This window comes from Fistularia commersonii, chromosome 10 (assembly GCF_037954325.1).
Source record: "Fistularia commersonii isolate RoL2024-O1a breed Wild chromosome 10, RoL_Fcom_v1.0, whole genome shotgun sequence".
Classification (NCBI taxonomy): domain Eukaryota; kingdom Metazoa; phylum Chordata; class Actinopteri; order Syngnathiformes; family Fistulariidae; genus Fistularia; species Fistularia commersonii.
Window position 1 is genome coordinate 12,962,580 of NC_141293.1, and position 25,921 is coordinate 12,988,500.

At 46.4% G+C, this 25,921-nt stretch overlaps 1 protein-coding gene across 1 annotated transcript in view; it reads right to left on the reverse strand.

Moving 5' to 3' along the window:
- Nucleotides 1-25,921, reverse strand: part of agmo (alkylglycerol monooxygenase) — a 54,908-nt gene that overhangs the window by 28,473 nt on the left and 514 nt on the right. The window contains exons 2-5 of the mRNA XM_086153804.1: nt 19,066-19,196; nt 17,758-17,909; nt 859-962; nt 570-665 (exon numbers count right to left, since the gene is read on the reverse strand). Of these exons, the coding sequence (XP_086009930.1) occupies nt 570-665; nt 859-962; nt 17,758-17,909; nt 19,066-19,196 (483 nt within the window). The remainder of the gene's footprint in view (nt 1-569; nt 666-858; nt 963-17,757; nt 17,910-19,065; nt 19,197-25,921) is intronic.

Below are 25,921 nucleotides of genomic sequence, written 5' to 3' on the forward strand. Positions count from 1 at the left end.
TATTTTATCTCTTTTCTCTTTATTTACCACCTTGACACTTTCATTGTTTTCATTTTTCCTTTTAAATCTGTATTTTTTATTGTATGCGTCTGTACGATGTCCTTGAGTGTTGAGTAAGGCATCTTAAATAAAATTCATGATTATTATTATCATTATGAATATTATTATATAATATACATACAAACAATGCACACGATACTTCAAAAGAAACAACAAAAATAAAAATAATAAATGTGGCAAAGTGGTAAAAACGGAAAATAAAAGGATGGAGAAGTTGTCGTCAGATGACTTAGACTGCTATATATAGAATACGTATATGTATATGTATAAAATCAATCAACATTATTATTCCTATATATGGTATAATATTTTTAAATATTATTTACATATATATTCTATTTACTTGATTGCTTCCTCTGTCAGTGAAACTACTATTGAAACATACATCTACGCAGCTCGGGAAAACTTTAAAGGACTGTTTGGAGCGTTCAGTGTTCTGGAGGGTGACTGGGTCACGGCGCAGTCAGTCAATCGATCGATCGATCGATCGACCGACGAGCGTGACTCACCTCGGTGTGGATCCAGAACTGGTAGAGCAGGTTGAGCTGGATGTGAACGGCAAAGACGGAGGGCGGCAGCACCAGAGCCAGCGGCAGGTAGAAGACCTGAGGTGGAATCACAAGCAAGGCTTATACATCAGCCTTTCTATTTTTAAAAAATATGAAATTATTCAATGGGAACTTGTTTAAGCACCTTTAAAGCAGTCAGTCAATTGACATGTTTCTATATTGATCTTCGAGAAGAAGTCATTGATGACTTATTGATTTTCGATCGGGTGAGCCCCGCCCCAGGACTTACCCAGGAGGCGAGCTGCTGGGTGAGTGACTGCCGGAGCGCCGTAGTGAGGTTGTAGCGCTCCGAGCTGTGGTGGACCTGGTGGGCCGCCCAGAGGACCGCCACCTCTGTGGGGAAAAAGGGGGCGGAGCCAAAAAGAAAAACGTTAGTTGCAACCATGGCGGCGGTGATCCGCTGCTTGGGGGTAATCCGCCAGGGTTAGGATGATGGCCTACGCTGTTTCATGTCACAAAGGAGTCGCTATAAGCCTTCACACACACACACACACGCACACACGCACACACTCACACACAGGAGTGAAGGGGGGAAAGAAGCAGCCAAAGTGGCATGAACGACCAAGCAAAGATGGAGGTTTGTGAAAACTGTGTGTGTGTGTGTGTGTGTGTGTGTGTGTGTGTGTGTGTGTGTGCATTGGTTTTCATCATCGCCCCTCCCTTGAGCCCAGGCATGGTGCTGAGTTCAGGGACATTCAGGTCAGGTTAGAACGCCAACCTGCTCTCCCGGTCAACGTGGCAGCTTCAAACTATCATGGGCTGATCGCACGACTGCACATACACACACACACACACACACACACACACACACTCTCAAACATGACGTGTGTGAATGGGTCAATAGCATAGAGTCTCAGGTTCTTTCAAACCGCAAACACATGTAAGTTCTCCTCAAGTCGGATGAGCTGTTCACAATACAACTGGGGACACTGTGCGTGTGTGTCTGCATGTGTGCGTATGCGTGCATCTGCTGTGTGTGTGTGTGTGTGTGTGTGTGTGTGTGTGTGTGTCAAACCACCCTACTCTCATGACGATGAAGAGTTTTCTCAAGATGTTAGAGAGCCCCCCCACCCCCCATATGGGACCACATAAATCAGCTGCAGGGGAACCAGTTATGTTTTCCCACATGCACATGCATCTCACACACACACGCACACACATATACATACACACACACACACACACACACACGTGAAAAAAGGGGAATTCCTCCCTGCTATTTTGAGGAAAGCCATCCATAAGTCACATCACAAACTCCTTGCTGTTTAATAAAATAGGGCAGGGGTGTTGGGACGGGGTGGGGGTGAGGGGTCCGGCCGCACCTGAACAAACAGCGACGGGGGGGTCAGGAGGTGTGCGGCGTGCAAACGGGGGGGCGCCGCAATCTGTCCGCCACACTTTTACAACACGGAGGGTTGGGGGGGGGTGACAACGGCTCCCGGTAAGGCAGGTGAAGAGTTATTGCTGGGATATTTGCGGATTTGAGCTGGTGTGAGGGGATAACTGGGGTAAAGTTATTTATTTTTACTATTTCCCACCCTGTCCCTACGCTGTTGTTGTTTTTAAATGCTCTACTGTTATGTCCAATTCAAAAGAAAAAGAAAAATATAAATATATTGGAGTAATTACGCTTCATGGTTGCCATGTTAAACATTTTAGCCCATCACGTGACAGGCGGTTGGGCTTCCATTTGCAGAAAATTTGGGGCGGTGAGTGAACGCTGGCGCAATTCGAAATTCCTTGAAAGGTGTCAAAAAAGGCACCTTCAAATAAAAAGGCTTTATCATAATACGCATTCAGTCGTCTGTTTAGGACATCGGTCCCCAACCCCCGCTCCGTGGATCATTTGATACCGCTCCGCAAAGAAAATCTCTCTTGGTACAAATTATATTTTTTTTCATTCGAACTTCTGGAGCTTATTTTGAAAAAGGACTGTTTCCACTTTTAATATTGTAATCACCTAATATAAAGTGTAATTGTTGTATTTAGATGAATACTATGCACTGACAAGTTTTTATTACTTGAACCCCTGCACGTCTACATTTCCAAACATTTTCATATAAAAAGGTTGGGGACCGCTGATTATGCTGACTATTATTATGGGTTGTTGGCCTAAATAATTTAAATGATTTATGCATGAGGAAGTGAATGTTTGTCTGTAAATAAAGCATGTGAGTGAAAGAGTGAACGATTGTGCGACGTATGAATGAGAGGGTTGATGGTGCAAGGTAAGCGCTGGAGTTAATGAATGAATGAATGAATGAATATCACCACACACTTCTCACACTTCACTGCGACGCTACAGCTAATTTAAAACGCTAAATGCATCGAGGAGGAGTTGGGGGTCACCCGGCGGGGGGGAAGGGGTTCTTCACCCCCGGGGATCCGGAATGAAGAAAATTCACAATAGGCCGAGAAAAAGGAGGTGGGTCAGGGCAGTCAGAGCGCAGCGGAGCGTGAAGAGGTTTCGCTTCCTCATCACTCTCTGCTCGGGTGTTTCCCCCTGGAGCTGCGGGCGAGAAAGAGGAGGGATTTCACCCCGATAAAAGCTGCTGAATACTTCTCAGGCGCCTCCGTTGAGCTGCGTCTGAGCCAAAATACCGGGCATCTGATACCGAACTCACACGCACACACTCACACAGGTGAACATTGACTACACAAACTGACAATTTCCTGAAACCAGACATTTAAAAACAGCAGCGGGAACCTGAACCCCTATTTTCTTAAGCAGGAAAAAAAGAAAAAAGGTGAGCGGCAACGCAACGCGGCAAATTAAATTCCAGATCGATGCGGAGCGAAGCATGATGGGAAACGAAGTCAGACGGATCAAATTTGGACGCAATGGTGCATCTGACTGCGACACGAGAAAACCGAAGCAATAATTGTCAATAATCCAGATGACTGGCCTCCTGATTGGTGCAATTATTATTCATATATATACACTGCTCAAAAAAATAAAGGGAACACTTAAAAAACACATCCTAGATCTAAATGAATGAAATATTCTTATGAAATACTTTGCTCTTTACACAGTTGAATGTGCTGACAACAAAATCACACAAAAATGATCAATGGAAATCAAATGTATTAACCAATGGAGGTCTGGATTAGGAATCACACTCAAAATTAAAGTGTAAAAACACACTCCAGGCTGATCCAACTTTGATGTAATGTCCTTAAAACAAGTCAAAACGAATCTGTGTTGCTTCCTGAGTGGACACTATGATTTCACAGAAGTGTGATTGACTTGGAGTTACATTGTGTTGTTCAAGTGTTCACTTTATTTTTTTGAGCAGTATATATATGTTATTATACAACACTGGGACTTGTCACTTTATATAACAATTAATGTGTGTAAGCGGCGCAAAGTTGAATTCGCTGCTGAGCGACATCATGACATGCAATCAGGGGCCATAATTCAGTCCCTTCCTCTGTTTCCGTCAGGGCCCGAGGGCCTGTCAGGAGCCCCCGCTTACATAAGAGCCCCGCACAGCCGGGCGCCACCGCCGCCCCTGCCCCTGGAAGGTTTCCCCGAACGCAACGCTGATCATACGGGCAAGCACGGGGGAAGAAAGTATGATGAGGCAGAAAGAAAAATAATCCCGAGAGCGGCGGCCCGATCCGGCTCGGCCGTCTTTAATCACTCTGACTTTATGAAATGTGTTTTTACGGGGCCCATCAATCAGCCGCCAACATCATCGCCTCCGTCGACAGGCCGCTGGCACCCGAACGCATCGTCGCCGACTCCGCCGCGCCGTGAGTGGAGGGCCGGCCCGTCCGTCACCGGGGTAATGGGCTGTGAACAGCCGTCCACTGTTTGGATTGGAGGCCGCTTGGACGCGACGCCAACCCAAACAGGCAGCGCCAGACTGCGTGGAGGGTGGGGCCAAAATACCCTCTGACGACAAAGCCCCCGACCTCGCCAAACGCCGCCGCAATGCTTCGTGCTGTCGGCACAACCTGGCGACACACACCAACCCAAACACACTCGCGGCTCGCAGAAAGCGACCCGTCGAATCCGTCCGCCATCTTGAACGCTTCTCGACCCACGACCTGATCAAATCTGCCGGCCGTCGTGAAACGCCCCTAAAACCACGCAGGATTCCAACTTTCTGCTCTTCTCAAAATGAAAATATGTAAAAATAATCATTGTTTGTCTCTGAGGCTAATAATGCGCTTGGTATATCCGGGTGAGAGTCGTCTCTTCCTCCTCTCTGACATCAAACACCTGCATTTTACTTTCTGTTTTAAAATTAGAAAAAAAAAGAAAAAGAAGTTGGTTGCTTTAAAAAGTTGACTTTTTTTGTATTTCTTTCACTAAATGCTGAACGAGTTGCTCATAAGATGTTCCTGCAGCCTCAAGTTCTCAGTGAGCAGTGTGAGTGTGTGTGTGTTTGTGTGCATGTGCGTGTGTGTGTGTGTGTGTGATCGTCTATCGTGTCTGTGCGTGCATTACTGAAGTGTGTGTACGCCCATGTCCAAATGTGTGTTTGGTTGTGTGTGTCTATGTTTATGTGTGTCTGTGTGTGCGTGTGGGTATGTGTGTGTGTGTGTTCATGTGTGTGTGCTTGTCTACAGCTGAATTTGAGTATCTATGGTTTTGTCAGGTTCTGTGTGTTTAGCCGTCTGTCATTCTGTCTGTGTGTGCATTAGTGTATTTGCGTTAGTCTATGTCCATATTTGTGTGTGTAGGTGTGCGTGTGTGTGTGTGTGTCAGTATCTATGGTCGTATGCATTTGTGGATGTGTTTGTGCAGGTGTTCACCCCAACCTGTGCATCGGGTCAAAGGGCAGCTTTGGACGATTATGGGCTGTTCAGCTCATCAGACCAGAGTCTGGTGAAACCAGGCGGCCTCATACACACCGGTACTGTGAGCTCCCGCGACACCACCGTCATTTGGATAAAAAAAAACAACTCCTGGAGGTGCTTCCACGGGGCGGCGTCAGGTAAACGCTGCGGCGACGCCTCCCCAACGCGCTCACCCTCTGACTTTGAGCGATGGCATGCAGCTGAGGGGATTTAAGCTTCTGGCGGAAAATAAACCACAGAGGCGACGGGTTGATTCTCTCCTATATTCATCCGTCATGTTCACACTCTCAGATGTTGGGACCTTTTTTATTCCCTCCCCTTGCTGCCGGCGGAAACCTCCTCATCCGTCAGCGCTGTTGATAAAGGGAAGTTGGCGCAGCACACGAGGGCGGCCATCGGCCGGACGCTGTCTGGATTCCGCTCGCTCCCTCCTGCTGCAGGGGGTGGAGGTGGAGACCCCAACATCCTCAAACCCCCGCAAATCATAACCCGCGGCTCGGATTCTTCTGTCGGCCCCGGCAACCTGCGCCGGGGCCAGGAACTTGCCGTCAGACAGAAGATTTATGGAGCCCCGGACCTCGAAGGTGCAAGGTTACCCCACCCTGAAGACCTCCAACCCCCTCAAGCCCTCCGCACAGCCAGGAGGAGCTCTTTTTTAAACAATAACATCCACATCGGCCGGGCCTCCGTTGGGGGACTGGAGGACAGCGGAGGAGTGCTGAGCACATCTGTTTGTTCTGACAGTGGCTGCCGGGCGCTGGGGCGAGGGCGCGGCAGAGGATGTGGAGGTGCAAAGCAAAACACACACCCGAGGAAGAGTAAAAAAAAAAAAGAAAATCGGAAAACGGCAAGTCCAGGAACCCGGGGTTCGGGGGGTTATCTGACGTGGGTTTTTTATTCCCAACGTTTTGGCTGATAGGCGCGTTTCCTACTGCAGTTAATCATTGTTTTATTAGAGCTGTGAATGCAATCAGTGCATCTGCAGCTCTTAGCAAGCATAGCCACCCCCCTCACACACACATATACACACACACACACACACACACACACACAGACACTGCTGCTGATGGCAAACCCCGCCCCCATTTATGTAACTGCAATTAAATAACAGGAAGGTGGGCGAGCCGGAGTGTTTCTACTCCCCCCGACGGGAATCTTAGTCTGAAGCTAACCTCTGACAACCTTTGCGGGCCTCAGCGGTGAGACGGCGGATTTCAACTCTTGCAATCTGATTGATAAATGCAAAGGTAGTGAAAAAAATAAAGCACCTTTCATCCAACTGCCATGCAAAGGAGAAGCATTCATTCATCCTGGGGTGACACAGTGGTTAGCGCCTCCACCGCACAGCGAGAAGCTTGGATTCCATTTGTTTCCATGTTCTCCTTGTGTCTTGGTGGGGTTCCTCCGAGTTCCTCCCAAAATCCAAACCCATGCAGGAGATTCGTTGGAGAACCTATATTATCCAGACTGGTTCTGTCTCCATGATTCTGCGAGTGAGGGAATGGTTGTAGGTTTCTATGACTGGTAAATGAGGGATCGACCCTGAGAGCAGGATACAGGGCGTAGCGAATGAATGAATGAATGAATGAATGAATGAATGAATTATTCATCCTGCAGTGGAGGTCTTGGGGTGGTTAGAGGATTCCAATTAGAACACTGCATGTTTTTGTACTGAGGCCAACAAACATGCTACGGTAATAAGTTATCTGGCGAACGTGGCCTGTGATCTGGGTCAAATGATCACAACACTCGAGATCAAGGTCTGCTGTATCTACCGAGAGCAGTGTCACGAGTCGTGATCCGCCTGCATCCCAGTCACAGATAGTTCACGAGTCTAAATTCCAACCCCCGAAGCGCCCGGCACCGGACTAGCGGACGCCGAAAGTTATAACATGCAATCGATCAGTACAGAAAACATCTGCATCCGTTATATTTTCTCACTCACTCGCTTGATTTTTTTTTTTTCCATTTAATTTGCCTGTAATGAGAAAATTACAAAGTGGAATCTTTGAAAAAGAAAAAGAAGAGGATATGCGTCGCCGTTGGAAGTGACTCACCAAATCTCCGGAGTGTCCGGATTGCCGACGTCTGAGGACCCTGAAAGCATTGCTGGCACGGCTTCGCCTAAAACCTTCCCCGACGACAGAGGGCTGGGTTCCAAATTACTGGAGGTTAAACATCCATCTCACGCTCGCCACATCCACAGTGTGTACAAGTTGTGAAGGGTGTGTTGGGCGGACACGCAGACACACTCATTCATCCAGCTTTCAAGAAGCTGGTGGTTTAAACTAAAACCACGCAAATGTACACAAAGAAATAGTTAGCTAGTTTAAATGGCAAAAGTAAAAGTGCACTAAAGCGATGTGGTGACCAGCTAGCTTTGCTAGCACATTTTCACGCACAAAAGCAAAAAAATTGGATAGTATGGTCGGTGTGTTGGCATCGCAGGTGTGTGAGAACTGCAGGTGTGTTAGCACCTCAGGTAGATTGCCGCCGTGAGTGAGTTAGCACCACAGATGAGATGGTTTTCCAGTTGTGTTAGCACCAAAGTTATGTTAGTGTCGCAGGTGTGTTAGCAGCACAGGTGTTTGGCCAGTGCTTAGCAGTTAGCATAAATGTGAGTAAGTACCTCAGGTGTGTTAACAGCACGCATGAATTGGCCACACAGTTGTGTTAGCGCCACAGTGGGTGTGACTATTGCTCGTCTGTTATAACTTCGATGCGCTAGCAACACTGCTGTCTAAGCACTGCAGGTGAATTAGCAATGCTGAGTTAGCATCACAGGTATGCTATTACCACAGGTATGCTAGCGCTGCTAGCACTGCGGGTGAGCTAACAGCTTTGGGTGTTTTCGTTTCCACTGAACGTGACTCGCTGGCGATGCTAATTCTGTGTTGTCCAGGCTGGTGTGTGTTTATTGCGTGTGTGGACGCACGTAAACAAGCCGACGCTGTTTGCAGGAAACTAAACTTGTTTCTTTTTAGACAAATTACGCCAGAGCCACATGGATAATTGCCACCTGACACGGCGTGCCGACTCTGTATTTACCAAATCTTCACATGGCGAGAAAACGTCTTAACGACCATTTCCTGACAGAAGACGTCATGACACGTCCGTGGGTTTTTAAAGTTTTTTTACTCCTTGAGGGGATTTTGAGGAAAGTCCGACTTAAAAAGAAAACCTCACGCCGCACAGAACTTAAACAACTTCGTCCTCGTCGGGTCCCGTCCCGCTCCACTTTGCGGTCGCGCAGACGTTAATTTTTCCTTCGGCCCCCCGATCAAAGCGGCGCTCTTGGCTAAAGCACGAGGGGAGGGGGAAGCGGGTCACATAAAAAAATTAAAAAAAAAAAAAAAGAAAAGAAAATCTCTAATGTCCCAGAGCTATAAACGTCCCCGGGGCGGGTGGGGGGGACAGACGACGACGACGACGACAACAGCACAACTCCATGAGCTCACATATAATCAAAGCGCGGACAGCTGACTGGCTGATTAATGGCTTCAGTCTGGACGGCACGCCTGGATATAGACGCTGCCCGGGCGCAGAGCTGCTATTAGTGGTGCTTACGATATGAGGTTAGAATAAACAGAATCAACAGAGCTGTCAACAACACGGCCGCATCCGAACTGCGCCGCCCGTCCAGATCCATCTGGTCTTTTGGGGCTCCCGGTTCAGAATAGAAGGGCTTTTGAACATATATAGAGTGTCTGATGGCGGCAGCGGACCAGCCGGGAGCCAGTCGGTTGTTTGACCGACGCGGCCAAACGTTTAGAGATAGGACTCCGATCTTCGCTCGTCCTTGTCGCTTTTAAACCCCTGCGCAAGTTGGGTACAGTTTTTTCGCAGAATCCTGAACTTCGGCAACCTGCGAAAAGGTCATGACCTTCCTGAGCGACGCTCCATCCTGGACTTTCGCCTCAAAAGGCAAATCTGCAGAGCCCCCTGTTGGGCCTCTGCTGGGTGGAGCTCTCGTCCAATCAGATCGCCGCAAACTGCATCGAGCATCCCGTGCTTCCTGAAACTCATGGGAATCGACACTGTGGGTTTATTTACTTATCCATTGATTATTAATTTTTGGTTCTTTGGAAGCATCTCCGATGCATTGGCTGCAGGCTTTGTTTGCTTTATATACCTCATGTATCACTTAATTCCGTTGCACTGCGCTTTACAGTGACAGTTAAGTCTTTGTATCCATCTATATTTGCAGTATTTAAATCACTAGCAAGCTTTTCTTTTTTCCCGTGCAATTACGAAACGAGTATTTCCCGAATTTATACGGTATTGTTGTATATTATCGATTGGTTTTAATTCATACGCTGAACTTACAGCTTGTTTGTTTATTAAAATTTAATGTATTTATTACCTTATCATATTTCATTGATTTCAATTCATTTTGATTTCATTTTGACTTAATTTAATTCAAATATTAATTTTATTTCGTTTCACTCATTAATTTCTTATTTTGATCAAAAGCAGGTCATCATCTCGTAATGTGAGATCCTCGCAGCGGGAGAACATGGGGAAAGATAAGATAAGCACCGCTATCAGGATGAACAACCAACTCGAGTATGTGTGTGTGTGTGCCTATGCAGGCGCGAAGGTCACTCAAATGTTTATAATTCCAGATTTGCCGCAAACCCCAAAAGCGAGGGTGACTTTTGCCCTGGCCGAGTTCAAACCCAACGCCGAGGCGGCGGCCACAAATAAGGCCCCGCAGCTGATATTTCTGTCAATGGAGAAGCCGGAGTCCCGTCCAGACCCGGATGCCTGCAGCTCCTTTCAGCCCGCCGCTATCTCCAAAATCACAGCGTCTGGGCGAGCGCGAGCGCAGGGGCTAAACGGTAATGTCTCCTCGGCGAGGGATGACATCAGCGGCAGACGGCCCGACCGCCTCCCGGCGCACTTTCCACTTAATTATCTCGCCGCGCCGCCCTTTTCATGTGGAAGCCATGCGAGGGGGAAACTATGAAAAGACGACCATAAAACCGGCTTCGGCTGAAAACGATCTCTTACTTGGAGGCTAATAAGGGCTCGTGTGTCCCATGGGGGAGGACGTCACGTTCCTTCCCTATTTCATTTCTCTTTTTCCGCTGCGTTCGGACGTGGCTGGATCTCCGACGTCCGTTCCCAGCATGCGCCGATCCGGCTAAAACCAGCTAAACGGCTAATTCGCTAAAGCTAATTGCCGCTGAACGCGCCCGGAGACGGTGCGGCGACGTGACCGCAGCGACAAATCGTGCTCCCCGCAGCGACCACGTCCGGCCTCGTCGCTCCGCGCTCGCTCGCAGGCGACATCCGCGCCCACACGCTGCGATATTTCGGTCAAAGCGCTGCGCCGAAAGCCACGCCGCAGGTCAAACACTGGTTGACTGAGATGCCCCGTTCCCCCCGCGACCAGAGCGAGGAGCGTGCCTGTGCCCGTCCTGTGGTCGGGAGAAGGGGGAGTTGCTTCCCCCTCGGCAACAAGGGGGAAGAGGCTTGTGTATTCTGAGCAAGAGCTGCGGCCGCTTGGCGGCAGAAAATTATCCACGACCCTGCAATGTTCCATAATAACAACCTCCAGGGGCGGCGAGAGGAGGAAATGGAAGTAAGTGGAAAGATTTTTTTTTTTTTCTCTGGAGTCAAGACAAATGATTCGGCTGCTCGAAGAGGAGAAGAAGAAATTTCCGGACGAATGAACCCGGCGGTTACGTGACACCGCGGGGCATCTCAGCGCATTCCTCGTCCCGTATTTGACGATTTTCAATGTTGCCGCGATTCCCCCGCGTGATCGACGCATCAGGCGCAGAATCCGTAACCGAGCCGGGTTTTCATGGCGCGGTGCTAATAAATCTTAATTTCCCGCTGCGAGGCGTATAAATATCCCCGCTTCTTCCACGTCCCGCATATTTCCAGCGTCTCGGGCGGGTTTGTTGAGCGATCACCAACCCCCGGTGGCTGTTTCATCTCAAGGAGGGGGGGCGCCATGGCAACGGCGTATTACAAGTGCCCGGTCTCATTTGCTCCCGATCCGATTTCTTCCAGGATTCAACTGTTGAACCCGCCAACCAAAACAACAGGAGACCAAAACGTCGTTTTTTTGTTTTTTTTTTGTCATTGTTGCCGTGATGCCAGCTGACCATGCACAATTGCATTAAACCAAAGCAACGAAAGGGAACTTCGGTAATAAGTGCCTTTTACTATTCATTCATTCATTCATTCATTAGCTTCACTGCTCATCCTGCACTCGGAGTTTCAGGGCCGCTTGAACCTTTCCCGGCGGTCGTTGGGTGAGAAGAGTTCATACTGGATCAACCACAGTCCCACATACAGAGACAAACAACAATTGTAAACGATCACCCTCTAGTTCAGATACAGTAGAACCTCAGCTTACTTTAATTTGTTCTTTGACTCAGTTTGCGAACCTGCTCTCACTATAGATCACATCTGCAAACATCAGTGTCCATTCAACCTCATCTGTCAGCCTGTCCATCACCAGAAGAGACAACTACAAAGCTTACCAGTATGGAGAATTTTTAACTAATTAAATTTGTTCCTTGGGTCTGCTTGCAAACTGAAATCTGAAAAAACACTGCAATCCATTCACACTTCTTTTTGGATTTATTTGTGGCAAAAACACAGTGCGAGATTAAAGATAACCTTAATAATTGCTGTGTTTCTGGTGTTCTTTCTCTTCTTGCCAGCACTTGTACTTGGTGTTTCCTTCACTAAATCAGCAAAAGTAAAGCCTTCTCGCATGAGACCCTTGCTAACTCTATCTCCAGCGAGCACAATCGCTTTCCTTTGTTAATGTCATAATGTCACCCCTTTCGTCAGCCGTCTTCAGCGCATCTTTGTTCTTCAGAATTGTACAGATGGTTCACTTAGCTTACTGACAAAGCACAAAAAAAAACCAATACAACAGGAGAACACGATGATAAACGATGTAAACAACCCGGAGTAGCACACATGACTGCCATTACACTAAGTACTTGTTCACAGATTGATTCAAAATGTGATCAAAAACTTCATTTGTAGGCCAATTTGCTCATAATTAGGGGCGTTCACTGTAGGTTCTACAGTATTACATAGAGACAAACAACCATCCACTCTCTCATTCACACATCACACAGTGACATGCAACCGTGCACTCTCTTGTTCACTTTATATGGAAACACTACCGCGCACAGTTCGGATAGAGACATTCACCCATTCACTCTCCCATTCACACGCCTGGAGAATGTAGGGCCCCCAGAAAACCTCCTGCATGTTCTTGGACAGCGGGAGGAACCCTGAGAACCTGGAGGAACCCCACGGACAGAACATGGAGACTCCGCAAAGAAAGGCACCCTGTTGGAATTCAACCGAGGACCTTCTTGCTGTGAGGTGGAAACATGAACCACTGCACCACTACAAAATAAAGAGGCAGAAATTTCTCATTTATGACCGGACCTGAATATCTCTAAATTAATAATAAGCTAATTATTAGCCACGGGGGGGATTTGGTTGTTCCTCCCTGCAAGCCAAGGTGAGGAAAGAAAAAGTGAAACGTCATCAAACTTGCATTGGAGGAACTCAGAGGAACATAGAGCGGAAATTGACGACTGTACCGGTCAAAATGTCCTTGTGTCTGGAGAGCTGTGATTGGTTGGTCAATAAGCATGTGGTAGTGGTGGTGGTTCTGGGGATGGGGGGGTCAGTGTGAAATAACTTGCTAAAAGGGCTTTTAAAAGGAAAAAAAAAAACAAATTACAAGAAATGACGATCGGCGTTTTGGCACGGTGTCACACTGCCGGCTCAGACCTTGGTGCTGTTCCAGTCCCTGCAAAGTAAATCAAGTTTCCTGGATTAGTCAGCGCCCTCTGGCAACATTTATCTTTCCTGGAGATTATGCTACTTAAGATAAAGTTTGATCGGTTTCACAGACGACCGCGACATTTCGCCTCGTTTTCTCCCCGCCGGATCGGATTACGACTTCCACTTGGAAACCACAGCAGAGTTGAGGAGGTGGAGATACATGGTGCTGGTTTGGTGTCAAATATGCAATCGATCAGGGCGAAACAATTAGTCTGCGTCGTCTTAAAAGTATCGGTACTTGGGTGACGCCTTCGCCAAGATCAGAACAGTCTGGAATGGAGAATTCAGAAAACCGCATTCGTCACGTCCGCCAAGCTTCTTCACCAAAAATGAAGAAAACAACAAGGAGATTGCGATGCTAGATGCCCTTACTCTCTCACATCTCCGTAAAGACAACAACATACAAAAGAAAGCCCACGTACACTGGCATCTGACAGTTCGTCTGTTCACATCACGCCCCACAAGAACATTCGACCAAAATAGTCAACACAACTAAGGAGGACACAAACGCAGAGAAGGGGAACATCAGGGCATCCTTGTAAGTCTGGTATGCTGATGTGGCCAAAGAATCCGAGAAGAAAGAGGACTTGTGCAGCGGCAAAATGCAACGTCACCCTTTTCGGGTTCCCAGTCTACATCAAACCCTGTAACACCTTGAAGGACATACTGGTAGTGCTCAAGGACAAGCTTGATCAGATAAAAGAAAGTAGTGCAGTACTCTTGGTATATCCAGCAGAGTATGCAGGTGATCAGGACACTGGGCGCAAAAACGCGGTACTCGCTCATCTGCGATGAGTTGTAAGGCCGGGACCGATCATGCAACGGATTGAGAAATGAGCTGCTTTCGGACAGAAAAGTTCTCAGAAGTCAGTTCTAAACGTCCAGCTCAAATTTGGTTCCAATAACAAGGCTTGTTGAGCCGCATTTTGTAATAACGGTGCGTTTTGAAATAAACGTCCAAAATGTAATAACTTTTTCAATTCATTTTGTAATAAACTGCCGCATTTTGTAATAAACTGCCCCATTTTGTAATAAACTGCCCCAACGCATTTTGTAATAAATTTTGCTGCATTATGTAATAAGTTATTACATATTGAGAAGATTATTACAAAATGCAATTGCAATCGGTTTTATTTTATTCTCAAGGAAATGTAATAACATGGTGCATTATGTAATAACAATTCTAAAGCATAGTTTATTTATTGGTTACTTGTATTTTATTTTACTTTAAAGTATTTGTAAAAGCTAGGCCTATTATTAGTATCACTGTATTAGCCTAGTAACAGTACTTAGCAATTACTATCAGTACACTATTCAAAGGTTGCATTAGCAGAGAATATACTATAAATTCCATGTTATTACATTTCCTAGAGAATAAAAAAGTTTGCAAGTGCATTTTGTAGTAATCTTCTCAAAATGTAATAACTTATTACATAATGTGGCAAAATTTTATACAAAATGTGTTGGGGCAGTTTCTTACAAAATGCAGCAGTTTATTACGAAATCCGGCTTTATTACTAAATGAAATGAAAAAGTTTATACATTTTTGACGTTTATTACAAAATGCACTGTTATTACAAAATGCGTCTCAACTAGGCTCCTGAAGGGGAGCCTTTTAGTTTTGCATTCTTAGCAGTAAGGGACCATTGCAGCACAAGCATTGACGTGGTGCACTTTTAGCGCAACAGCAGAAAAGAAACCAGCGCCAAAAAGAAGCGGAACACGACATGGAAATGGGTAAAGGTGTTTTTATCATCTTCCTGCACCGCAGCGCCATGTGAAGTACCACGTTAGCCATTAGCTAACTCCGGACATATTTTTGCAAAAAGGTTAATGCTCCACTGCAAGCACTTTAAACCCTTTCAGTGCGGGAAGCGCTTGGACCTGTTTAAAGCACCATTTCTCACTGATTCTGTCCAGTTTGTCCAAAGAAAACATCTGAGCAGTGACCATGACAGTTTCTAAATGTGGCGCTCCACGGTCCACAGGAAGCATCTGGTAACGGGCGTGGCTTATGAGCTCCACCATTCACCACGCACCTAGATCATATGCGTCCCTATGAACCGCAAAAAGACCCGACATTGGAGAATAGCTAAAATGGTTCTAGGAACTGAGGTCCACAGCCCCTGATTCTTGCAGCCTTGTCCCTAAAAAAGTTCTCAGAACTGCAAAAAGTATTTAAGCCCCCAGTGGTGGCAAACACAAATGAAGCCGATCTGTAACTCCCGGCAGGCGCTGACCCTGGGGTGAAGACAATTTAAAGAAAATCATCAGCATTTATGGACATTCATACTTTGATAAGCATCTTTGTTCTCTTTCTGCTGTTCCCTCCATCCAATCCTCTCCTCTGCAACCTCTGACTTCCTGTCCTCCTACACTCCATCCATAAATCTCCATTCAGGTCTTCCTCAAGGCCTCCATCCTCAGCATCCTTAGCCCCAGACTTTCACCATCCCTCCTCTGCACACTTTCAAACCATCTCAGTCAGACTTATATCTCCAGAACATCTAACATCTAACTGCTGTCACTCTAGCATCAGGTGCAATAAAATTAACTCAAAGAGTCGATTGAACCCCGATGTCTCCCCAAAACCAGAACATCATCTCTGGGAAAGACCACGCTTGTCCACATCCCGGCGCAGACTCCCCTCCCCCCTTTTCCGTGCCGTGCACGGCGCACGTGCGACGCAAATATAACCGGGGCGATAAACAGACAATTACACAATATCCCTTGCGGTTGCGGTCTCCAGACGGAGAAGCCTCCTCGGGTCGAAGGCGGGGACGAGATGGAACGAGATCGTGGTCAGAGCCCAGACCTTCAGAGAGACCATGGCCGGGCGCCGCGACACCGGACGACATACTTATCATTTTTGGCGCAGGTATTTTGGAAACACGCGTCTGTCGGGTCCTGTCATTAAACCCGCGGGGGGACAGTCGAGGACAAAGATCCACTGGCGTCTCTGGGACGTGGCGTTAACGGAGGCGAGGCTATCGACTATTGCCTCGGGCTCTGGGTTGCGTGTTAGAGAACATCCGGATCATTAACTCCGTGGGGAAAACCAGCATCTCGGATGACACGCGCTGATTACAAGCTGTCTCGGAGCCGCATTTATCCGATCCCGGTCGTGTTTACGTTTACGGCGCCGTAAACATTTCTGAAATACTCTGAATGTCCAAAGATCCCAAGGATACGGCGAGCGTGCGTTGAGAGCACGGCTCGGCAGGGGCGAAGCTGGCACCGGAGGACCAGCGGCCATGTTTTTTTCCCGAAACGGCGTCGGCCCCCGTCCACAGCTATGCGGATGAGGCGGCGGGAAGCCGAGAGAGCTGCTGATGCAAATAAACATCCGTGCGCTCCGCGAATAAATACCTCCGGCATCTGGCACGTGCATCAGGAACGCCGGAGTTCCAGACCTTCAGCCCCGCGCAGGTTTCCCTTATTTTACGACTGTCTCTGTTGTCACGGTGATGCCGCCGGCGCTCCGCCGCTACCCCCCGGTAATATACAGTTGTGACATCTCCGGGTTCAACCCACGAGACCCCTGGAGACCCCCGGCCTCTCGCATCTGTGCAGCTCCGGAGCAGCTGTGCGTAACTCAGGGATGATTGCTTCCTCAGGAGCGTCCAGGAAAGCGTAATGTGCATGTGTGTGTGTGTGTGTGTGTGTGTGTGTCATCCTCCCTCCTTTGCAAAGGATGGAAACTAAATCAAGGGGTTTACTACCATTTATCAGCAGCCCACTTTGTAGTTTTTTTCTTTTTTCAACAGAATAGTGCAGGTGGACGCTGGAGCGCAAGAGGCAGCGGATGCAAATGGACGCTATACTTCCTGGTTGTGTATTTCCACAGGGCGAGTGAACAAATGATTGAATTTTTGAATGTCTCTATGTGACTTGTGAACGAGTGAGTGAACGGTTGTATGACAGCTGGGCCGGGATGTGAATGAAAGAATGATGTGGAGATCCTTCAGTTATCACTCATCGGTCACATGAGTCAACTGGGCCCCAGTGAGCAGAGCAGGGAGACGTAAAAAAAAACAGGACCGGGATCATCGAGAACCTGTTGACGCGTGTGTGTATATGTACGTGTGTGTGTGTGTGAGGAAAATTACTGCCAGACGGAAACACTAGGGAGCCGTCAACTTCACACACCTTCAGAAATGGAGCCAACGGACAAGTGGTTTCGAAAGACCCCCTGACCCTCCTCCCAAAAAAAACCGACAGGCAACCGCAGCACCTCAACCATAAGCTGTGTGTCCATAAGCCGAAGTAGATTTGCTCAAACAAAGCGGACGGTGGTGAAAGCATGTCTGAGAGTTTTCTCTGTCCAGTGATTGTACCGCCAGGAAAAGTGGTCGTTCCCTAAATCCAGCGTGACCACAATCCAAAACAAACATGGATGAGCGGAAGTACTCCAGGCTGGCACCGACCATAGTGGAGTCCGTGACTACTGTGTGTGCTTGTGTTTGTGTGTGTGCATTGGTACCGTGAGCGGAGCGGTGGAACCAGTAGTAGCAGAAGTCCACGCCCAGTAAGGTTATCCACCAGGTCCAGGCTGAGTCCCAGGGCAGCTCCAGCACGTGGTACCGATCCCACACGAACATGTAGGCCGTCAGTTCGCAACCCCTCATGAACAACCTAAGAAACGAGAGGTGAGGTCACATATGTTCCCAGGGGCCAGGGGTCCCGGAGTCCCTTGTTCCCATGGACCAGTGGTTGCGGGGTCCAGTGTCCCCAGGGGCCAATGACCCCCAGGTCCAGTATTCCAAGGCACCAATGTGTCTATTGGTCCCCTGGTCTAGTGGTCCCAGGGCCCTTTGGTCCCAGGGTCCCTCAGTCCAGTGGTCACTATATCCCATTGTCAAGACACCAATGTGTCCATTGGTCCCTGGTTCCAGTGTTCCCAGGGACCATTGGTCCCGGAATCCAACTTTCCCTCGGCCTAGTGGACACTGGCTCCAATTGCCCCAGGGGTTATTGGTACTTGCCTCCAGTGTTCTCAGGGGCCAATGTGCCTTCAGTCCAGTGGTCACTGGTTCCAGTTGTCCTAACGTCCACTGGTCCTCAAATCCAGTGTTCCCAGGAAACTCTGGTCCCTGGGTCTACTGTTCCCTTCAAACTGGCTGTGTGAAGAAACCAGGATTCCCATTTCCTTGCTGGAAATCATTGCTACCTTTGTCACCTTGCTGTTCGGTGCCACAGAAACAGGCCCGGGGAGCACCACTGCTTCCTGGACCGGTCTATGAAGAGCACGTGCAATCGTCTTATTTCTGAACACGGTGCTCAAGCAAATGATTTCACGTGGATGTGACAAATGCCGGAGCATCTGCTGTGTGTTTTCTTTGGAACACTGACCTCCTGCCCCGCTTCGCTCGGCTCCGGGCGGGAACGGGGCTGGAGCTCCGCGGCCAGTGAGTCATTTTTGAGGGGGACCTGGGATGGTCTCCTTTGCAGATTTAAGACCAGAACTAATGACGGCAGCAAATCGACCGGTCTCCTCTCATAAATCCCCACCCTTTCTGGGGGTATTCGGAAGGGGAAAAACCGGGTTGTCATTTATTTCACTTCCAATTTTGGGGTTATGCAAACAAACAACCTTTTCGTGCTGTGCACCTGCGTCGCAGTCAGGACGCTTTTTTTTTTTTTTTCCAGTTTCACGGACACGCCGCTGCTTCGCGCACTGTTGGAGGTTCACGTTTTTTAGCTCGAGAGCTCATCGCTGCAGAAAAGGGGCGCAGTAATCCCAGAGTGCGGTCTGGAAGGTTTCCAACTCGATTTGCGGGTGGGAACTCACAAGGGAAGCCTGGAGATCATCCCCGCGGCTATGGAGGTCAGTCCATCACTGACGGTGATCACCGGGGCGCCGGTCTTCAGGAAGCCCACCAGTAGCTCCAGCAGCATCAGTCCGGCAAAGAAAGGCGTGGCCTGCGAATACACACACACACACACACACAAACACAAATAAGCCTGTTGTAAACTATGAAAACAGGGTAGTCCGGCGTCCTCTGTTGACTTTTCACCGTGGCGCTAAGGCACTAATATTTGTGTTAGAGAGCGAGCAGAAACGCTGGCCGGCGTTCCTGGCTTGTGATCTGCACCATGGCCGACCCCGAGGGAGCCGGGCTGAAAGAAAACGCACTCATTGTTTTTGTTTGGGTGTTCCGAGTGGGAGCGGAGAGGGGGAAAACACAAGACCCGGTTTGCGGTGCAACGGCCAGATATGTGACAAAGCAGAGCACAAAGACTGCCGGGGGAACGTTAGACTCGTTTGATTCTCAGACTACAATCATTAATGTCAGAGACACAAGGCCTGTGAGACAAAGCGATCAGTTAGCCTGGTAGCTACATTAGCTTTGTGTTTTTACACCTTTCTGTTCTGTTTAGTTTTTCCAAAAACTGAGCTTGATACTGGAATTGCTGACTAAAAATCAAGGCCATTCTAGAAAATACAGGCACCAGACAGCAAACAAAGTGCTTACTTTTTCAAACAATGACCGATTAAGAGGACCAAGTGCATAAAAATGACCAGAATATTGTCTCTGGAATTCATTACAACCCCAACTCAGAAACATGGATCCATTTTCCCAACATCTGTTTAAAGGCGCCTGTTCCATCTGACACAGCTCTGTCACATTGTTTACTTTTACCACATAATCACTTTTGTTGTTTTTTTTTTTTATCTTTTAAATCTGTACTTGGCGTATATACATATATATATGTTTAAATATATATATATATACAGATGGTCATCACTTAACGACTTATTTGGTTAACGCTGAGTCTGAGTTACGTTGGGCTTTTAATATTAAAGCGCGGGATGCGCTGGCAGCGAAGTTGTGCGTGAGTATGTTTTGTGTGCGCTTAGAATTGGCCTATATTCATGCAAATATAAACATTAAAAGAAAATAAAGGTAAAATAGCACGGTACAAATGGCCGATATGCATGCAAATACTGGAGGCTGGCATGGTAGAGATGGTGTTTTGCTTAACGACAAACTCACTTATCAACAGACCCCTTGGAACGTAAATCCGTCTTTGAGTGCACACACACACACATTAATACACACACACAAGTACATATGTATACACATGTACATATGTATCTATGTATGAGTGTATACATATATATATACACACACACATATTCACACACACATATATACTTCTCAAAAAAATAGAGGGAACACTTAAATGTAATTCCAAGTCAATCACACTTCTGTGAAATCAAACTGTCCACTTCGGAAGCAACACTGATTCATTTTGACTTGTTTTAAGGACATTACATCACAGTTGGATCAGCCTGTATTGTGTTTTTCCACTTTAATTTTGAGCGTGACTCCAAATCCAGACCTCCATGGGTTAATAAATTTAATTTTCATGGATACTTTTTGTGTGATTTTGTTGTCAGCACATTCAACTGTGTAAAGAGCAAAGTATTCAATAAGAATATTTCATTCATTCAGATCTAGAATGTGTTCCCTTTATTTTTTTGAGCAGTGTATTTACATATATATACTTATACACATATTTACACACACACACACACACACACACACACACACACACACACACACACACATATAGATTCACTCATTCAATGTCAGTCACCAGACAGCTATGACAAACCCTATCATTCATGTCATAAAGAGGCATACAAGCATTCACTCACCCATTCAAATGTCAAATGGGGCCAAAAAACATTGATTCTCTCATTTACAAATCATTCACTCACAACTGTTCATCCTCTCATTCACATGTCTGGACAATTCCGATGGACCTCCTGCATGTGTTTGGACTGCGAGAGGAATCCGGGGAACCTGAAGGAACACCACGGGGGAGAACATAGATACTCCCTGCAGAAAGACCGTCCTGCGGGAATCCAACCGGGGGTTAGCGTTGAGTGCTAAGCGCTAAGCGCTAAGCGCCAAGCGCCACTTGACAGGAATGATAACACTCTGAAACACGAGACAAAGAAACACGAAAAAGCAGGCAGAGCAGCTCCAACAGGATTTATCTGATTTTAATAAGAGTCTTTCTTTTTTCGTCTAATGAGAACGATAAGTCCCGGCCTCGGCGGCGGCGGTGTGAAACAAATGTCCTGAGCCGAGCGAACAGTCAGTGACATACCTCCCTCTCTAACTCTACTGGAAACATGTAATAACCTCTTAATGGGTCTGTCAAACATGGAACAAATTAGTGGGGGACAGGGTCAGCGGAGGGAAGGGGGGGGTCTCGAACCCGCCGCTCGTGTCAGAGGCTCTACATTGACCAAGTGACTGCAGTCGTAACCGGGACACATGGCGGGCGTGTCCAGACCGCAGAGGAGCACATCTGCAGGTGTGTGTGTGCGTGTGTGTGTGCATTCATGTGTGGATGGAAGTGAGAGTGAGCGTGCAGGTGTGTGTGTGTGTGCGTGTGTGTGTCGCCAGGGAGCCGCGATCACACGCAACGCTCCAACATCTGGCTGCGGCTAACAAATGGACTGGCAAGGCGAGGCGGACCCTCCTCCTCCACCTTCTCCTCCTCCTCCGGCCCCGCTGAGGGAGAGATTATCATTCTGGACGACAGCCGGAGGGGGAGAAAAGGGAAAAAAAAAAAAAAAAAAAAGTAAGATCGCTTTCCTGACACATCCGGACAAAATAATTCACCTTCACGCTGCGAGAGAAAAAAAAAAAAAAAGGAACAATGTCATCGGATTTCGTCGAGGCTCGGCATGGATCTCCACTCCCTAGTTTTCCATCGTTCTCGCGCTTCTACGGGGCCTTCCTGAGGTGACTAATCGTTTTATCTTGCTCCGAGTTTGACCTTACATGGAACATGACATTTGTGGACCAGATGTCTTCACACATACACACACAGACACACACACCTATGTTTGGGCTATTTGCAGGGGTCTCACACTCCGGTCGGCGTCTGGCCCGCTGCGTTCGTAAAAGCCCTTCAACGGTTTTTTCTCGGAAAAGTCGCCGCAAATACAGCCAAGAGTTCTCACGCGTCCTTATCAGAAAATGTGTGTGTGTGTGTGTGTCTTCAACTTTTCACGCCCAACCGAACAGCTACGTTGGAATGAGCCGACTAGAAAACGTCAGTGAAATGCCAAAAAGTGGACACACCATGTTGTCGATGACAGAATGTGATCGCGCTTCGCCGTATGAATCATATGGGGGCCAGATGGCGAGGGAACGGGGGCCGGTGGTGGTGGGCGGGGGGGTTTGGCCCCCCGGGGCCCACCGTTTGAGACACTTGGCTGGGAGAACGGTGAGTTAGCAAGCTGTAAATTCAAACATCCCCGAAATTAGACATTCTTTGGGCCTGCTGGGATCACGCAAGGCGGCGAGGCAATTATGACACCGGACTGTGAACGCTGCTGACTCACAAACACCTTCGCCGCCACCGGGCTCCGCGGCAGGAAACAAATTGGTTTAATCATGTTGCAGCTAGGCAGGGGTGGGGGGTTGATTGTTAGTGCCCTCGCTGGGAGGGTAATTGCCCCCCCCTCCTGTAAAAACCTCCCAACAAACTACCCGTACCGGTCCCTCGTGGCGATACGAGGCCCTGAGGTCTCGCTCCACCGCGATCAGTCAATAACGTATCCTTCACCTGAAAACAGCCCGTCCGCATGTTTGGATCTCTGTGGCTTTTTGGAAACTAATTTATACACAATCGGATTGATGTCCTGCTGCGGTTTTTTCGAAATCAAGTTGAGTGATTCGGGATGTTTAGGATCATATGCGGAGGTCTGAAAGAGGATCGAGGGGTTAACGGGGCCCGACGCAGGTGGTGTGTTTCCCAAGGTGGCAGGTCAGGACGGGGGCGTATCTCCAAGGTGTTTGACAAAATCAAATATCGTTTGTCGTGAATAAACAGCAAGACTTCCTACAGACTTGCAGCCGACAATCGTTGCCAAACAGAAGAAATGGCAAAGGAAGCTTGGACTTCGCTGCAAAGATGAAGGTGTTGCTTCAACTTAGCAGAGATAACTGCGAGGCGTGAAGGCGAAACCGGGATTGGGGGATAGAGAGGGGCATCATCTGCATATGGTGTGAGAAACCAATGCATAAGATGCATTCCCTTCTTCAGAGGCCCTTCAAGATCAGCTAAAAGACCTGCCCGACCACCAGCTCTTGCCATCCAATGCAAGCTGAGAAGGATTAGCGCACCCAGATTATAACCCTTGGAGTGGGTAGAGAAGGGCTGAAGGAGACCCTTGATGGAGGAACCTGAGGTTGTTCCATCAGGGAGGTAGGGAGCTGAGTTAGATCAGTCACATGGTCAGATCATGATCAGATCAACTTCTGACTCCATCTGAACAGGAGAAGACTTTCTGCCATCCATGGAAGGATGGAACATGTCATCTCCTGTTTGCCTACAAAACCGTGATGAGCATAACTAACCTTAAAGCTCGGGATTTCAGTCAATCCAGGTTTTATTTGGATGAATCCTGCTTCGCTGAGAGGTCGGGGCAGTTCGAGGAGTCCCATTCTTAGAACGTGCAAGTGGTGGGAACTTTTCTGAGAGGATCGAGAGGATCGAGAGGACCTCAATGACAAAAGGCCAACAATGGACAAGTGGGTTGGTTGTCTTTCTCCCCTCCATTCAATTCTACTTTTTTGAACATCCCAACAGGATCATGTTAATTTAGATCAACTGCCAGCAAGTGCAAAGTCATCAAGTAATAACGGCTATTAGCAAGGGCATAAAAATCACATAGAAGCCAAGTCTGCGGGTTAATGGTAATGTTTTTCTTGTAAGCTAATTAATAATGTGATTCGTAATCACAATGTTCGTCATGCGCTCATTGCAACGTCAACAAATGAAGGCCTCACCTTTGAATTTTTGGGGAGACCTTAACTTGAGTTCATACAATTGCTTAACACATTACAATAAAAGTTAATGGCCAACAAATCTGTTGATTGGCTAGCGTGTTATTGTACCAATTGACCTTTGGCCCATTTTTTTCACGCGCCGTCGTAAAAAAGAAAACTACGACCCGTTAAAATAAGCAAGACGTTCTCATGTGATTGGGAAGAAATTACTTTGACATTAGCAGGAGATTACTTGAAAATAAACAGGAATCAATGATAACAAACGTGAAAAAAAGAAAAGAGGAGATTTTTTTCCCTAAGGAAAGAAGCGCTGCCAATAAAAACTGCACAAATTATCCGCATGAGCAAGAAGTGGCAGGGAAGTTAAAAAGTAACGGGCCTTACCTGAATAATTCTGCTGTTGAAAAGAAACTCCAATGCCAAAAATATTAATAATAACAATAATGAAAAATTTTAAACTCATGACTGGTTCTTTTTGTCTGTGTTCCCCCTCTTCTGCTCCTTTAAGATTATTTATTGATGATGCTAATAATAACAATGATGACGGTGATTATGATTATATTTTTCCTTTTTGTATTTGGCTGAAATGTTTTAATTTTTTTTCCTTCAATGTGTGTGGTTTTGCTCCTTTTAGGTCATTTCTAAAGAATAATCATAATAACGATTGTTCTGTATTTATCATTTTTATATTGTCGACTTAAAAGTATTTTACATCATTTTCTGTGTATATATAATAATAAAAATGATAATGATGATGATTTTGCTTCTTTAAGATTTTAAAGTACACTCAATATTATAATGTGTGTGTGAATGTGAGCACCTGTGTGCTCTAAGCCTTTGGGTAAACATAATAATAATAAAAATTGCAAAACAGAGTTCTTCTCAGCCTTTTGAACATTTTTGTGTCCATATATTTTTACCATGTTGGATGATAATAATGATAATGATGATAATGATCATTTTCTTTTAAGCTTTTAAACCATTTTTATTCTACATTTAATATATGTCTGTGTGTGACCAAGACCATTAGAAACACTTAGGAATCACAAAAGTAATAATCGCAAAAAAAGGGTTTCTAATCTTTTAAACTTTTTGATTCCATTAATTTTCTGACTCCGTGGGTATGATGATAAAAATACATTTGTTTTTTAAGCTTTTAAGCCATTTTCACTCAATATTTTAATGTGTGTCTATGTCTGTGTCAGACCTCTGTGTCTGAGCTCAGTAACATTCACTACTACTAATAAAACTAATCATAATAGCCAATAATAGCCAAAAAAATTGTTTTTCAAATATTTTAAAGTTTTTTTGTGAATTTACTCATGTAAGAATAATGCTTTTTTTTTTTTAATCCCATAAAACCATTTTAACTCCATGGTGTAAGTCAGCCCTCAATTTTAATAATAATCATAATTATAATTATTATTATTCTAAATAGCATTTTTACTATTTATAAAAAGTATTTATGCTATTTATAATAATGCCAAAATAAAATCCAAGCTTTGAAGCATTTTTCTGTAATATTTTCTACGTGTATGTCTGGGTGCGTGCGGGTGTGTGTGCGCTTTTACACATGTAAGAATAATGCATTTTTTAAATCTTTTAACCCATTTTAACTCCACGGTGTAATTCGTTTTTGTGTGTCCCAGCCCTCAAGTTTAATAATAATCACAATTATTATTATTATCATAAATAGCATTTATTCTATTTATAATAATGCCAAATATTTATAATAATGCCAAATAAAAAAATCCAAGGTTTGAAGCATTTTTCTGTAATATTTCCTGTGTGTATGTCTGGGTGCATGCGAGTGTGTGTGCGCGT